General features: G+C 47.2%; 2 protein-coding genes across 2 annotated transcripts; both read right to left on the reverse strand.

Annotated features, from left to right (window-relative positions):
• Nucleotides 1–7,229: 7,229 nt before the first annotated feature.
• Nucleotides 7,230–7,831, reverse strand: BJ212DRAFT_1265572 (uncharacterized protein; the record flags this gene model as incomplete). The annotated part of the gene is made up of 3 exons (XM_041330497.1): nt 7,230–7,339; nt 7,407–7,512; nt 7,568–7,831. Coding segments are annotated over 3 exons (480 nt in total), but the record flags the coding sequence as incomplete, so codon positions are not given.
• A 70-nt stretch (nt 7,832–7,901) lies between these two features.
• Nucleotides 7,902–10,376, reverse strand: BJ212DRAFT_967773 (uncharacterized protein). The gene is made up of 3 exons (XM_041344471.1): nt 10,300–10,376; nt 8,356–10,249; nt 7,902–8,270 (listed from the first exon to the last, which is right to left on the reverse strand). Exons 2-3 carry the CDS (start codon nt 10,201–10,203, stop codon nt 8,160–8,162), a joined length of 1,959 nt encoding a protein of 652 aa, XP_041195969.1. The 5' UTR covers nt 10,204–10,249; nt 10,300–10,376; the 3' UTR covers nt 7,902–8,159.
• Nucleotides 10,377–16,402: the final 6,026 nt, after the last annotated feature.

Raw genomic sequence — 16,402 nt, forward strand, 5'->3', positions numbered from 1 at the left:
CTTTGTAGGAAAGAAGAGTGGGGATCTTCATCCCTGTCAAGACTACTGATACATCAACGACTGGACGGTTAAGAATGCTTACCCTCTCCCTTTACTGCTTTTGTTAGTCGCTCGGTTGCATGGTGCCAAATACTTCACAAAGATGGATGTCCATTCTGGATATAACAACATTCGCATCCACCCTAATGATAGATGGAAGGCCACTTTTACCATGGAATATGGTCTCTTTGAGCCAAACATTATGTTTTTTGGTCTCTGCAATTCTCCTGCTACCTTCCAAGTGTATATGAATCGGACATTCCAACAAGAAATCAATGAAGGATGGCTCGTCATATACATGGATGATATTTTAATCTTCTCCAATGACCTTGCCTCTCATCATGAGCAAACCTGGCATGTCCTTGAAAGAATTTGCCAAGAAAAACTGTTCCTGAAACTGGAGAAATGCACATTTGACGCACAAGAAGTGGAATACCTAGGAATGATCATTCATCCTGGGTGTGTGGCAATGGATGTTGCCAAGACCAATGGAATTTGCGACTGGCCTGCCCCCATGACAGTTAAAGAAGTTCGGTCATTTTTGGGATTCTGCAACTTTTATCGAAACTTCATTCCCCATTATTCCAACATTGCTAGACCCCTAATCGACCTCACTAAGAAAGATGTCAGGTTTCTATGGTCAGAACAATGTGCATCAGCATTCTCCACCCTGAAAGAATGCTTCCTAAAGCAACCGGTCCTTTGAAACCCAGATCTGAGCAGGCAGTTTGTGGTAGCTACCAATGCGTCACTCGTCGCTACCAGTGCAGTACTGCTACAAACTGATGAAAATGGTGTTTACCACCCATGTGGGTACCTGTCACAGATGTTGAACCCCACAGAACACAATTACCAGATTTTTGATCACAAACTCCTTGCTGTTATCTGCGCTCTAACTGAATGGCATCATTATTTGGAAGGCAACCCCCATCCCATCATCATCTTCACTGACCACAAAAATCTGTTGTATTTTAGAACCACCCAGAAGTTAACCCGGAGACAAACCTGATGGCAGTTGATTTTATCCTGCTACAATATCAAACTCCACCATGTTGCTGGAACCAAACTCGCCGCCCCTGATGCGCTCTCCCGCCGCTCTGACCATGGGGCGGATTCCTCTGAAGACAATACCAATGAAACCCTTCTTCCCGACTCCATGTTCATCCACCTTCTTGATGTAGAACTCATGACCTCCCTCGCCAACCCCGATCCCTCCGACCCCGATCCCTCCGACCCTGATCCCATCTTCAAAGCCGCCTCTGATGCCTTAGATGGTCTTTCCCTTCCCCCATGAAATCTGCTCTCGTGGATTGGATGATAAAAGATGATATCCTTTATTATAAAGATCGTGCTTATGTCTGCCCTGCTGGTCAACACCTTATTTTGGAACGTTGTCATGATCATGCCACCACCAGTCACCCTGGGCGTTTTAAGACTGAAGAATTGGTCAAACAGGACTTTTGGTGGCCCTCTATGGGTACCTATATCTGTAAATATGTTGAAGGTTGTGCCCTCTGCCAGCAGATGAAATCCAATACTCATCCGATGACTCCACCCCTCATTCCCATCCCATCTACCGCTGTGGCCCCGTTCACCCAGGTCTCCATTGACCTTATCACTGATCTTCCTCCTTGTGCTGGTTTTGATTCTGTCATGGTCATGGTAGACCATGGGCTTATGAAGGGGGTAATTCTTATCCCATGCACTAAAACCATCACTTCTGAAGGGGTTGCCAAGAAATTTTTCAAATATGTCTACCGCCGATTCAGCTTGCATGAGAAAGTTATTTCTGACCATGGACTGCAATTTGTGTCAAAATTCTCAAAAGCCCTTGCCAAGCTCTTAAAATACAACATAGCCACATCAACCGCTTATCATCCCCAGACTGATGGTCAAACCGAGTGTCTTAATTAGGAACTTGAAACCTACCTTCAAATCTATTGCCAAAATCATCCCGAAGATTGGGTAGAACATCTTCCTATGGTGGAATTTGTACACAATCATCGAAAACACGACTCTCATAATGCCTCACCATTCTTCCTGATGATGGGATACGAACCAGAGCCCTTCCCCACATACTCCCCAATTCTACTGTCCCTGCAGCAGAAGATAGACTTCATTCACTCCAGAAATCAAGAGAAGAAGCACTCTCCTGCCATAACCTCGCTATGCAGCAAATGGCGGAATGAACTCATGGACAGAAATATCACCCATGGAAGATAGGAGATAAGGTTTGGTTATCGGGAAAGAATCTAATCACATAGTTACCATCACGGAAGCTTGCACCAAAGCGATATGGCCCCTTCCTGATTATTGCTGTTCTCTCCCCTATCACGTTCACACTCCAACTACTGCCACAATGGAAAGTTCACCCCACATTCTATGCTTCTGAATTATCATCCTATCACGAGACAGAGGTCCATGGTCCAAACTTCCATGATCCACCCCCAGACGTCATTGATAATGAAGAAGAATATGAAATTGATGTGATCTTATTGCACAAAGGTGCAGGTAAATGAAGATGCTATCTTCTATCCTGGAAAGGTTACTCTTCCGCCAGTAATGAATGGGTTCCAGAAGAAAACCTTAGCAATGCTACCGACATCCTTACTGCATATAAGAAGGCTCATAAACTGTGAAACCCAGAACAATGTCCCTTGAACACCTACGCCTCTGTATCTAACGGATTGAAGAACTCACCACTGCTATGAACGACATATCTGAAAACATCGCCCACCCATTATCCTTGATCAACTACCAAACCACAACTGCTGCTGACCTCAACGCCAATGCATCATCCCCAGTCATCTCCCCATCATCATCGGACTCTACCCTAACCAATGACTCTATCCTTACCGATTATTTCTCAATCATTGACCAAGTCGAAACCAGCACTCTGTTTGAATCTGCTATCACATCCCAACAATACGCTATAGACATAGATTGTCTCTTAGGAGAAAGAGGAGCAATATCTAGCGGGCTCATTATCCAAATCATCAGGGATGCTAGCCTCATTGAGCATACCACTAATCTTCTTGATGATGAACGTCACAAGACCATCTTCCGTCATCTTCATATATGCATTCATAATACTGCAATCCGCCTGTTGCCTGATGATACTAGAGAAGCTATCAGAGAAGCTATTCATATCATCACAGAATGAATCGCTCTTGACCCAGTTGCACGTCCTCCCTCTTCGCATATTGCCATTCCAGTCCCACCACCGATCCCTCCAACAACTACCACTGAGCATCAGGATAATAATATCCCTCCTATTGCTGTACTTGATGTACCAGCTTCTCCATCTCCTATCCCCATCACACCCACTACACGTCGATACCCTGTTAGGCATAGATCCTCCCACATTGCCGCCAAGCAAGCTACATCAGTTTCCCCACACAAGACGCACAAATGATCGAGATCTCCCTCTCCCCCAGAACAGTCAACCACCGTCACTACAGTAAAAACAGCAACAGTTGATAATGTTGTATGTTGTAACTGCCATGCTGCCGGACATCGCCACAAGAACTGCCCGGTGTACTACTGTCGGGTTTGCAAGGAGTATGTGTCCAGACACCTATCGGTCTTTTGTAGAGAGTTGAAAGGAGAAGCGGTCATTCCACTGGTTTGGACTGATCCCAGTTTCTATGAAGCCCTTGCTCATTGGGAGATTGAGCAAGACGCCATTTACCACACTGCTGAACTAGCTGATAGGTCGCTCCCTATCACTGAAGAACAAAACGACTTGTTGGACTCAAACTACAATGCTGACCCTATTTACTGGGCTAACCAGGATAACTGAAGTCGGTGACTTCATTCCTAAACCAGGGGTAATGTTACAGTTACACACACCCCTATTCATTTTTCTTACTTACTTGTATTACATCATGATTGCTACTGCTGTCACTAGGATGACTAATCCCTTTCTTTAGTTTGCTTGTATTACATCATGATCACTACCACCATTGCTAGATGACTCATCCCTTATCTCTGACTCGTCCTTATCTCTGACTCATTGTACTTGCCCTAAAGTACTCACCTACTATATATACCCGGTCATGTACTTAGTAGGACTTCACTTTAATCTTACTAGGTTTTTAACCAGAACTTCTCTCGCTTAGGACCTCCAATCCTAAGTCATCTGAATTGATATTCAAGTCAAAGACACTCTCTTTGCCTTGTCTTATGATCTTTGCATTTGCAAAGACTTGACTATAACATCAGCCGTCACTCTTATCAAGCTGCTGATTGTTATGACTATCCTAGTCCGTAACAGAGGTGATTTCAAATCGGGCAATGTGCAGCCAGTTTGGGGAAAACAGTAAATAAAAATATGACAAGGGACTTCAGTTGGCAAGCAGCACAAATCGGATACAAGCTCCTCGTGGAGGTTCATAATGGCGACCTTCTTTTGGGTGAGCTGCTGGCAAAGATATTTTATTCTCCTAATGACAGCTCTGACAGGATGTGCTTCAACCGTGAGGCTTGTGAACTCGATGTCAGACTGAATGGTGTTTGAATTATCAACATGGCTTGTCATATGGGAACAAACATACAGTTACCTATATGCAAGGTGTAGCAACAGGGTGCGATGTACGACATGCACGAGCACAAAGGTACTCAATGGTCAGAGTCTCAGTGAGGAGGCTTTGAAGATGCGTGGGAACATTCCCATATGAACTTAAAGCTGTGCGTTGCTGTCTGTTTCTGCTGAGCCAACACACTCAGCCTGTACATCATTTATCCGAGCCCTGGCTATGTACATTTGTTCGACTTGTTATGTTATGCAGTGTGCACCATCTAACTTGTAAATCTCGCTGTCTATCACTTGAGCTTGGCTGCCTGAATTAGAGGGTGATTTTAATGAAGTAGAAGTACTTTGGCCCAGTCATTATGCGAGATGCAATCAAATCATATAAGGTGAGAGGGTCAAAGCATCCATGGATCAATGTAGAGCTCACATATTCAAAGCATATAAAACATTGTATGATTCTGGAGTAATATCCTTGCACTGTGTCAATATGGTGATTAAATCTGAAGCACCTCATAAGTAATTTATTTTAAACCACAAGACTGTCAAGACGACAGGAAGAATAGGGAACGTAGTTGGGATTGAGCCAGGACTGTCATGGCAGTTTATGACAGCAAAAACTAATCTTTGGAGATCTCGAACAAGCTTGACAATGCTGGACCACAACCACATCAAAAGCCTGGCCCAACACAAAGCTTCCAAGGCCAATACCAGCATTATTGCAATGGTCGAGCTTCCCAGTTTTAGAAAAGAAGATACTCAACGTCAAGGTCCAGACTCTCTGGAAATCACCTGACCATATTATGGAGATCAGGGGACTCGAAGCCAGAGAACGATATCAATGGCTATATGATAAAGTACAGGATCATTTTCTGACAAGTTCTCCAGATCAATCAACTTGATGGTAAGTACACCAATCACCTCAATTCCGTGTGCAAGTGATCGTATCATTCAGCCTGAAGATATCCATGCAAAGATAGTACTAATACCCACTATTAACATAGACTGATGGCCAAATCTATATTGATAGCAAAGACAAGATCTGATAAACAACGATAAGGATCTCCACGATCGATTAGATGCCACGTTTTCGAGAATGACATGTTGACGCCCCAAATCGATCGAGATTTCTATTCCGCGGATTCCTTTCACCCCGATCAATCTAGATCTAGCCGAGTGCTTCCAAAATTTCTTAGATCTCGAATTCGTAAGTAGGAACTATACTCAGATTCTAAAACACATCATCAGAGAGCAAAAACACGCATCGTCATATCATGGATTACACTCTAGGCAACAGCCAAAAAAAATTACAAGTTCATTACAGAACCAAATCATTATATGTGATATACATATAGAACAGACAGGGGTGCAGGGGTGATGAAAGATGCAACAGAGAAGATGAATTACAACAGCGCGTTTGAAACGTTGACGAAGCAAAGTCTTGAAAGAAGTCAGAGTAGCGAGTAGATGGGCAGTGCGATGCGTAATACAAAGAACAACACGGAAAATTTGAGATGTGCAAAAGAAATTGAAAAACGATGTGGTAGATTGATGAGTACGAACCTCATCAATATGAATGGGTATAGCCCCTTGGGCAACCAGTGTGATATCATCATAACCATCACGAATAGGTATAACCCCTCAGGTAACCAGTGTGATATCATCGTGCCCCTTCCTTATTGTGGGCAACGATGGAAACCTAAAATTATTGACCCTCCAATCCTCACTGCCTCAGCATCGAATGCGGCTGATTAGTAGCGGGCAGGTACCAAGGCGGCGTAGGCGGTGGTCCAGCCCGAGACGGAGGGTGGTGGGGTTGGTGGTGTCCTTGCGCGGACCCAGATTGATGATGCCCTTGTGCGGATGTAGATTGATGGTGTCCTTGCGCCGTTGGCTGATGATGCCCTTGAGCCGACGCAGATTGATGATGCCCTTGTGCAGTAGATTGATGATGTCCCTGCGTTGTCGGCTGATGATGGCCCTGAGAAGCAGGCTGTGCTACAGGCGTATGAGACGCAGCAGGTGGGTGACGTGACGTAGACCCCGATGACGAATTAGCAGTTTGATGAGTCATAGAAGGGGTCGTGTGGTGGGGAATGGATGGCGTTTGGTGATGTTGCACAGATGGTGTTTGATGATGCGCAGATGGCGTCTGATGATGCGCAGACGGCGTCTGATGGTGTTGCGCAGATGGTGTCTGGTGGTGAGACGGCGTTGACAAATGAGATCCAGAAGGTGTCGTATGATGAGACATGGACGCCGTCTGCCCAGACGGGTGATGCGGAACGCCCGCAGATGGATGTTGACCGCCCATGCCAACACCAATCCCAGGGGACTGTATCACCCTAGTCGACGACGAACGCTTCGAGTTCGCAGGGCGCGGAGGACGGGCATACGTCCCGCTCCCACTCCCGCTCCCACCTGCGCTCGATTGAGAATTTAGATTGTGATCTTGATCCTGCATCGCATCTCCAGGGTCTGTGTTGATCTGGAACGAGCCCTGGTGGATGCCTAGGTTCATCTTGTCATCTCCTCCGCCGTTACCACTACCACTTCCGCTGCCGCTGCCACTCCCGTGTCCGTTTCCGCCAACTGAATTCATGACAGTTCCACCGGCAGATCCGGCCCCTCCTAATGCAGCACGTGCCCCCTTGTCAGCATCAGCAGCTCTGGCACTCGCACGTAACATCTCCATGTCGATGCGCTGGATCGAGGGCGATTCTCCATTTGCGAGGGCTTTCTCGCGCTTTCGCACGAGTTTCGCGTAGTCTGAGCGCGCGGATGGGGAATTGAGCCATCAACAACTAATCCCACAAAAGAAACAAAAATCACATACGCAGCCCACACGCATTACACAACGTCCTCGCACCGTCCGGTCCCCGTCTCCACTCTGGCGTCTCTCGAATATTGCAAGAATGACATTTTCCAGGAGGTGTCGCGCGCTATCCACCACGGTCAAACACCGAACAACATCCAAGTAAAACATAGACGACTCACACTCCGCTTCCGATACTTATTCTTCCCTCCACCCCCTCCAGACCCGTTCCCACCCAACGCAGCAGCGGCCGCCATAGTCGTAAGCGCTCTCTTGGTTCTTATAAGCTCCATATCCGCTTCGGCCATCGATCGGTCTTGATCTTGTGTCAGGGCCGCTCCAGGGATCTGCGCCGGTCCTAACCCCGGTGTAGATACAAGAGGAACATGAACATGCCCTGCCGATGAAGACGGGGCAATACCAGGCCCAGATCCGGGAGGTAGCATACCTTCTACATCCTCCCAAGGCCGCTTTGGTGCCCGATCGGGCGCGTCTACGTCCATTATGCCCATTCCTAGACTAGAGCTTGAGGTCATGTGTCCTTTGACGGTTGCTTCTAGGGAATGGGGGTGGACTGAGACGAGTGCGTGGGGTCCAGATGTGGAAGCGAATGCCGATGCGGAGAGGAGGGAGGATGGAAAGATGGGGGTGTCGCTTCGGAGTGCTTCAAGGAGACGGACGACTTCTCCTGCGCGGGCTGTCATTTCTGCGAGTTGTTCTGGGGGTGGTTGGATGTGTGGGTTGGAGGATTGGAGGGCAGCTGTGGGAGGGAGGTTAGTGTTGAGAGTGGGGATTGACGTGGAAGAGAGTTAAAGGGGAGAGACAAGACAGGAACTCACAATAATGATCTGCAAATTTATAAAGCGCAGTACAATGCTGAACGATCTAAAGAACCAATATCAGCATCACGTCCACACTCATCCACCATCATCAAACACAAGACAGAAGAGTAGAGGGGAAAAAGACTCACCTCCCGAATGACATCTTCCTTGCCCATTCTCTCATCTCCTGCTACCCGTTGAGATTCCTGGGACTGGGCTTGTGACTGAGACTGTAACTGCGAAATGAACCCCGTAGATCTTGCTGGACCTTCCAACATCATAGGTGGTCTTGCCTGTGATTCGAGCACCGCAGTTCTTGACTGAGCTTCGAATGGTGCAGGTCTTGTTTGCGACTCGAGAACTGTGGATCTTGGCTGAGGCTCAAGCATCGTCTGTCTCTGAGGCTCGAACGTCGGTCTTGCTTGTGACTCGAACGCCGTAGATCTCGTCTGGGTATCGAATACTGGTGGTCTCCCCTGCGTCTCCAAATTCGCCTGCCTCGGCTGAGGCTCAAACACTGCCTGCCTTCCTTGCGTCTGTGTCTGTGTCTCCGCCCCCGCACCTCTAACCTGTGACTCGAACGCTGGTGGCCTCTGCGACTCGAACGCAGGTGGTCTCTGTGACTCAAACGCGGGTGGCCTTTGCGATTCGAATGTAGGTGCCCTCTGTGACTCGAATGCTGGTTGTCTCTGCGTCTCCACGCCCACCGCCCTCGGCTGTGTCTCCATTCTCACTTGCGTCTCCAACCCTACACCCACCCCCCTTGTCTCCACCGCCAGAGGTCTCGCATCACCAACCGACTGCCTCTGCAACAAAGTAGGCCTGACTTCTACGGCGCGAGGCTCAACTACGCCTAAATTACGATCATTGGAAGTTGAGCCGCGTTGTTCGCGTGGAGGTTGGGAGTGAGGTAATTGTGATTGTGGCTGCGGTTCTAGCACAGATGACGCCCTTCCCTGTTGCGCATCATGCGAATAACCCAACTGCTGCTGCTGCCTCTCTACCGGATACCCCCGGACCTCCGTATGGGACTGGGAATAAGTACGCTCTACAGGCGGTGCATATGGTCTCGTATCCTGGGCTGGCGGGTAGGGAGGGGCGGGCGGAGGGTATGTGTTTCGGGGTTCTTGTGTGGGGGTGTATCGCGTGTCTTGCGTTTGGGGCTGTGGTGGAGCTGGCTGCGGCGGAGGCACATAGGGCCTCGATTCCTGAGGATAGGCACGGGCATCGGAATAGCGCGCGTCATAGGCTGCGCGGGCGTCCTGAGGCGGATAACGGGCATCCTGGTAGGCCCTCTCGATCTCAGGGCTGGTCTGGTAGCTTCGTTGATCAGCCGGATACGCCCTCTGCGGATCCGGATACCGCGGGTCTTGGTAAGTCCTCGCATCTTGAGCTGGGTAGGTTGCACGTGCGTCGTACCTAGGGTCAGGAGTGCTGGTGTAGGGTGGACGTGGGTGGTCTTGGGTGTAACGCGGGTCCTGTGGATAAGGACGTGTGTCTTGTGTGTAAGGGCTAGGGCTGGGCTGGTAGGCTGCGCGTGCTTCTGCGGGAGTGTACACGCTTCGATCGTCTGGTTGTTGTGGGTCACGTGGTGGATGTTGATAGCGGGGGTAGGTGGTGGTAGTTCTGTCATGAGCGAATGGAAGAGTCTTGTCGTCTAAGAAATTTCTTGTTGAACTTGAAGTGCTTGTTGTACTTTCTGCGGTTGTTGGTGGTACGTAGTGAAATGAAGAGTTTTGGAATTGTTGTGGATATGAGTTTCTGTGTGGACGTGCAGAGATTGGAGTTGGATAGGCTGTTGGATCTAGTGTTGTTGGTACTAGGGGAGTTGTTCTTGCGAATTGTTGATTTGGAGGCCATGCAGCGCTTAGTGGGGTTGGGTATACAGTGTCTTGTTCTGTTGTTGTGTGTGCTAGTTGTAATGATTTTATTGGTGGTAGTCTGACTTGAACTTCTGCGGTGACTTGAGGTCTTGCACGACGAGCTGGTGAGGCCATGGATCTCCCGATGCTCGGCGGTGAGATCTGAAACCAGATGTCCGATCTAATATTTTGACCTTTAAAATCTGAAAAATAAAACCGTTGCCAGCCTACACTCTAGTGGTAAAAACGTCCTTGACAATTGAAGCTTTGAACGAGAAGACGAGGAGGCGGCTGGGGGTGAAGGGCGTTCTCCCTGCGTTTTTACTTACAAAAGCGGAGAATCAATACAAAACACGTGGACTATCTCGGATCTAGCCTCACCAAAAACACGTTCCATCTAGATAAATTTAAATTCAATTCAACAAAAAATATCTTGCTTTTTCTTACTAGACAGAATCGGCGATCCAATTCCCGATAAAGATTCCCGCCCGTCGTACGCTCGGGAATCGGTCGCATCTCCCTTATATCGCCGCTATCAAGATGTCACTGGAAACTCAATTTAATTCTTCTACTTTACGATATTTCCGATCTGGTAGCTTGATCTACTCCTTCGGTCCCTTACACCCCGCTCCTCTCTACTCTTTGCATTCATCGTTCACACGCCCCAGATAGATGGTTATATAGAGTTTGAGCGCTTCATTGCTTTATCAGCCATCTGAGCTCACTACTCGTTTTTACAACCATCTTTTCAAGTTCAAATCGCAGACGTTACCTTGCTTGTGTCTTGCGAACAATCACCACCACTCGCACTGGATGATGAGACAGCATGGCAGTGGGAGAGCTGGAATGGTGTGTCATCACCCATCTACCCTTTGACGAACCACCGTCACTTTGCTTTATGCTCAGACAGAACTATTCGATCTCATGCACGCCATTCACGCTCTCTGGCTCAGATGGTTCCCCTTTCCCCATCTTTCCTTGTGCTCGAACAGGTGAAAATGAGGATGTGTTTTCGATACTTGCTCTATCAGCTATCCGAGCACAGACGCGCTATTTTGCCTTTCCCTTTCTAGTCCATGCGCTCTCTGTTGGTTTGTTCGGATGAACGATAGTGCCATGCTGTGATTGTTTCTTCATTGTCATGGTGTCATCGGCCATCTGGGCTTTTATGGATAACGATCACTCTGTGCTTAGACAGATGATAAGATGCTTTCGTTCGTTCTTGCGATATCTCCTTTAGCAGCTGTCTGACCTTCGATACGCTACTCCAGGGCCACTCTCAATTTTGTAGGTGTCCGTATGTCATAATCTCGTTCGACGATTTACGCTGATAGATATGCTGCTAGTAAGACTTCATATAATACATTATATGCGACAGAGCCATTGCGTCACCAGTCACCCGAGCTTCCATGGACCGTGCACACTTTCCTTTGGTGTTTATGTTCAAACGGCTGATAATTCGGGGCATTCTAAATATGGAAATCAGTTGTCTGGGCTCAGACACGTTACTCGCGTACAACCTAGGCGAGCAGTGACAATTTTAAGCAGGGTTTACTTTAAATTGTCATCTGCTCGCTCTAGGGCGACTCTGATCAATATCGACGGGTGTGTTGTATGTATGTATCTCGTTCGGTGCTTTACTCTGACAGTCATGCTACTTTGCAGGATGGAAACAGATCGTCGTAAGGGCCCTGATTCAGATCTACTCTGACTGGTGTATGCATGCATGTCAGAATCTCGCGGTCGATAGCTTACTCATACTTTCGCAGGCACACTTGGTGCTTTCTGACTCAAAGCTCTGATTCTCTTCTCTACTCCCCACTTACCAGGTCCACGCCCGATGACTTTATCACGCGCATTCGTGACGAAGGCATATACTCGAGCCGTAAGTTTCCTTTTTAAACTGATCTGGATATCCGATGGCCAATCTTACACATTACATCCACTCTTCACGCACAATTCATTACTACTTCTCCGCAGCCCAGATGGATGATGCGTTGGTGATATTATCGTCGTCGGTGATCTCACACCCTATCAGCCACCAGGGCTTCCACGAATAAGGGTCACTTCTTCGTCTGCTTTGTGCTCAGACAGATGATAAACAGAGGTCAATAGGATACTTTGACTTCCCTTTATCAGCTGTCTGGGCTTGATAGATCATAGGGATCCTAAATCGATGCACGGTTTGGGCGGTGTGTTGGGGAGTTGCTGGGTGGGACGCCACTACATAGTAATCCAGAGCGACTACGATCAACGTATATTTCTACAAAATTCAGATTGTCGTGGTCGCTCTGGCTGTCGATCAACATCTCTCTCTCAATAAGTTCGTATATATGTCTACTCAATCATCAGTGCACATGAAGTATATTGCAATACTCACGATACCTTAAAGAGTCGCTAGTCAACGGAAAACCTCAACGAACGTGCAAGATATGGGCAAGTTTGTCTCCAAGTCAATTGTGTCAAACCGACCGAATGCCGAAGAACCCCGTTCCGCTCATATCCGCGATCCTATATACATTCATTTAGCAGAAAGGGCTCGAATCAAAAGTGCCGTCGAAGGTAAACCACGTGGACAAGGGCCATCAACGGAGAGTCCATCCAGAGACGCTCTAACGCCTCCCAGGCACGCCCTTGAACCAAACTTGTAGATTCCAAGCCAAATTCTGACATGTCGCATTCGCTGAGAATTCGCTCGATCTAGATAAATCAAATGAATGCTTGACTGCAATACTTGGAGTTCCAGCAGAATCGGCGATCTGATTCCCGATAAATGTAAACGTGACAGATCCTCTCGACATAGTTCCTCCATCGTTCGTATGTTAAATTTAAGTATGTCGCGAGTCGTCTATATCGTAAGCTTGTACTGATGTTCATCTGATCCACCAACACATTCCACGATTGGTATCTTTGACATCACGAAAGCTTCCAATTTGTCTAACCGAAGCCTTATCCAGCCCGGCATCTATTCCATCATCCAATTCTTCTGATCCACCATGCTTCCATTTAGTGCGGGGTACCGGTTGGACTTTGTCCGTCATGCGGAATGCCCATAATCGAACACCCCCGCTTCGAATCTAAGCCTTCCTTCCATAAAAGACAACTTCCCGCCATCGATACACAGCTCGCGTCTCCATCGATACCTGTAATCATTTACATTTATCATATACATAGCCGCTCCCCGGAACTTCATTCTCCTCATGATCATCCTGCGTTGATTCGTTCGATATAGCACTGGTCACCGGCACCCACATGTTGAATTCCTTATTGGTCGTTCCAACGGCCCACGTGGGAGGTGTCGTGATAAGTACTCTTTCATGTTCCTGCAAAATGCATCTTCCACCGTGACCTTCTATCAGACAATTCATTAAAGTGATCCATAACGGATATGCGTGTCTGTATCTCGTTTAGCGCTTTATTCTGACGGTCGCGTTTAGCAGGATGGACTCCATTGAGCAGGTCATTGCGAGGACCCTAATGCAAATCTAACGCGTATTCTGCAGACAGTCACTTGGTAAACGCTACCGCAGTGCGACTCTGATGTAGAATCAGCTGCCTGGGCGATTTGTACTGATACTCGTTGTATTTTAGTACTGGCATGAAGGACTGGGTTGGTTTCCAGATGTTCCGGATAATCTCAGTTTGCAAGCGTGGGTGAGCAGCTTCTTCGTTCCATCAGTGATGAAACAAGAGATAGGTTTGCTTAGACCTTTCATAATACCACCACGGATCCTCGACCAAATTTCTCGTGGTCATTCAGTAAGCATTTTCCTACACAGTACTGCTAGTTGGTACATGTACACGCTCCTGGAAGACAATCGAAGCCATGCTAGTTTCTGCATCGAAGTCGGCTACGAGTTTAGCGTGAAACTCTCGTACGCTAAAGATGAGGCGTGGTCCCAGCACAAACATCTGCACGCTGAAGAAAATTTGAAGAACACTGTCGAGTATCAGAGCTCCCATAGACTGTGAATTCTACAGAAATGGTGAGCAGTGGTTACAAGCAGATGTCAGCGACAGGTCAACGCACAGCGAACTCTGGAGAGAGAACACTAAGCTGGAGGCAAGAGACACAAACAAAGCTAGCGCGTGCGGAACTTTAGCATAAAAAGATAACAATATCACGTTACAAGCTCACCTTGCAAAATAAAGTACGTGAGATTGTATCAGCACTCTGAAACAATCCCCGATGGTCGATCCTGTCGATGGGCCGAATCGTCGCAGATCACGGAGGTGTTTCACAGCAATCCAGACTGCAAGACACAGTGCGAGGACCTCCCAAACAGTGTTGAGCATCCAAACCATTGAAATCAGAAGCTGGACATTTCCCTCAAATCCATAATTGCACATATATGCGCCAGAGAGTATTAACACCTCTGGTATTCGCCAAATGAACTGTGTTCTTCAAGTCAACAAGTAAAGCTTACCCGCTGTGGTGTGCTTGAATGCTATTGCCACGATTACTCCGCAGGTGATGTTAACAGCCAGGAAGACAATAACAAGAAAGATAAACATCATTCTAGATCTCTGATACATGCCATGTAACCGAGCAATCATGATGACTTGGATCGGGATCCAGCCGAGTCAATATCATAGAGGTATCGCAACTGGGTAACTCACCGCCCAACGTGGTAGTCATGACCACACTCGCCCCATTCAGCACGTAGTTCATAACATTGCCTGAAACACTCAATTAGTGATCATCTTGTACTAAGATCAAACACTCCGACTCACACCTAATGAGACATCATGTTGAGCTAAGTTCAATAGTTAGAATCTCACTCACTCCTACATAGGGGCGTATTCATTGGATAAGAATGAGATTGTTACGGAATACTCACTGCATCTGACAGGGAGACCGATCGTAGATTTGCTGTGTGCCGCCGGTCAGAGGAATCAAACACAATGCATATGAGACATACGCAAAACATTGGCACTAATTGTCAGAGGTGAGCTATTAACGCAGTACCAATTTGTTGACCTCGGCACATACAAAGTACATGGTATTCCAATATAACGTATCTTGAACATTTGGAATCAGCACAACCGCCAATCACGCTAGTGTATAAACATGAGGTACGAACAACCAAATACAGCACAGTCACGAAAGACCAGCGTTGCCTCTGTCTCGAACGAATTGTATTCTCCTGAGTTTCTTCTGGTATGGGACTCTGTCATCTTAACTTACCCAGATCAGTTCAATCTGCAACATCATTCTCAGCGAGTTGGCTGCTTCGGTAATAACATCGACCTACCTCTTGTCCGAGTGTCAGTACTAGAGATATCATAAGAATGTCAGCAATTTCAGAACAATGACCTGCTCACACCAGTCGTATACCACCACGACGCCGGCGGCAACTGCGAAACCGCGTGTCAATGTTAGATCAAGACATTACCAAACGGACGACGAACTCAACCAATATGTGAAAAAAATATTCGAATTGATTTCCGGCCACCAACTTGGATCATTTGAGACCACGCTCATATTTGAGGGACAGGTGAGAGATGTTGGGGATGTATAATAATAGCGTTCGTCCTTGATATACCACCATTCAGCGCTTCTATCACCAAAATCGGCATGACGAAGATGAATATTTGATCCTGCCTGAAGACCCTTGATTGAGTGAAGTATTGTGGTGCGAAGCTAAGCAAAAAGTGGAAGTCCTTGATCGAATCAAAGTAGATTTTGATTTGTAAACCATACGGTATCAAGCACGCGGCTCCTTGGACATCAGGAAAGTACCAGTCGTTGGTGACGTCTGCAACTTATTTGCGACACCATTTTCTGGATGTTCTTGTTGCAAGCTTGCAAAAATCGAGGCGTTCCTTATGAACTCGTGTAGTCGTCGATCCAACATAGGTCTAAGTGCGATGTGATTGACACAAGCATGTACGGTCTCTTCGGTATTACGAGCCGGGCCCGAGGCGCCCCCCGATTCCTCTTATGGAGCAAGTGCCATTCTGCGGCATAACACTAGAGAAGTCAGACAGAAGGCCGTGACACGGAGTGGGTCAAAGCGGAGTAAATATAACTCACTTTATTCGTTGCCTGTTACGCTTGGATCATTGGGCTAGTACATCAAAAGGAAGAAAGATATGGTTAGCATAGAGCGGTTCCAATACAAAGCGCAGTATATCCAATGCATCATGATCGTGCACTTGATGCGATGGTGATGCACCGCACTGCCAGATAAACCCTGAATCATGATTTATATCAGTTAAATGCCGTTATACGAAACCATGCAAAGGTCGGAAGAGAAATCGCACATGGGAGACAAGAATCCTGCAACATGCCGGAAGCCTGATTTTTGATTGTTCAAGCTCATGTCAATGG

The sequence above is a fragment of the Suillus subaureus genome (assembly GCF_016647635.1).
Source record: "Suillus subaureus strain MN1 chromosome Unknown BJ212scaffold_7, whole genome shotgun sequence".
Classification (NCBI taxonomy): domain Eukaryota; kingdom Fungi; phylum Basidiomycota; class Agaricomycetes; order Boletales; family Suillaceae; genus Suillus; species Suillus subaureus.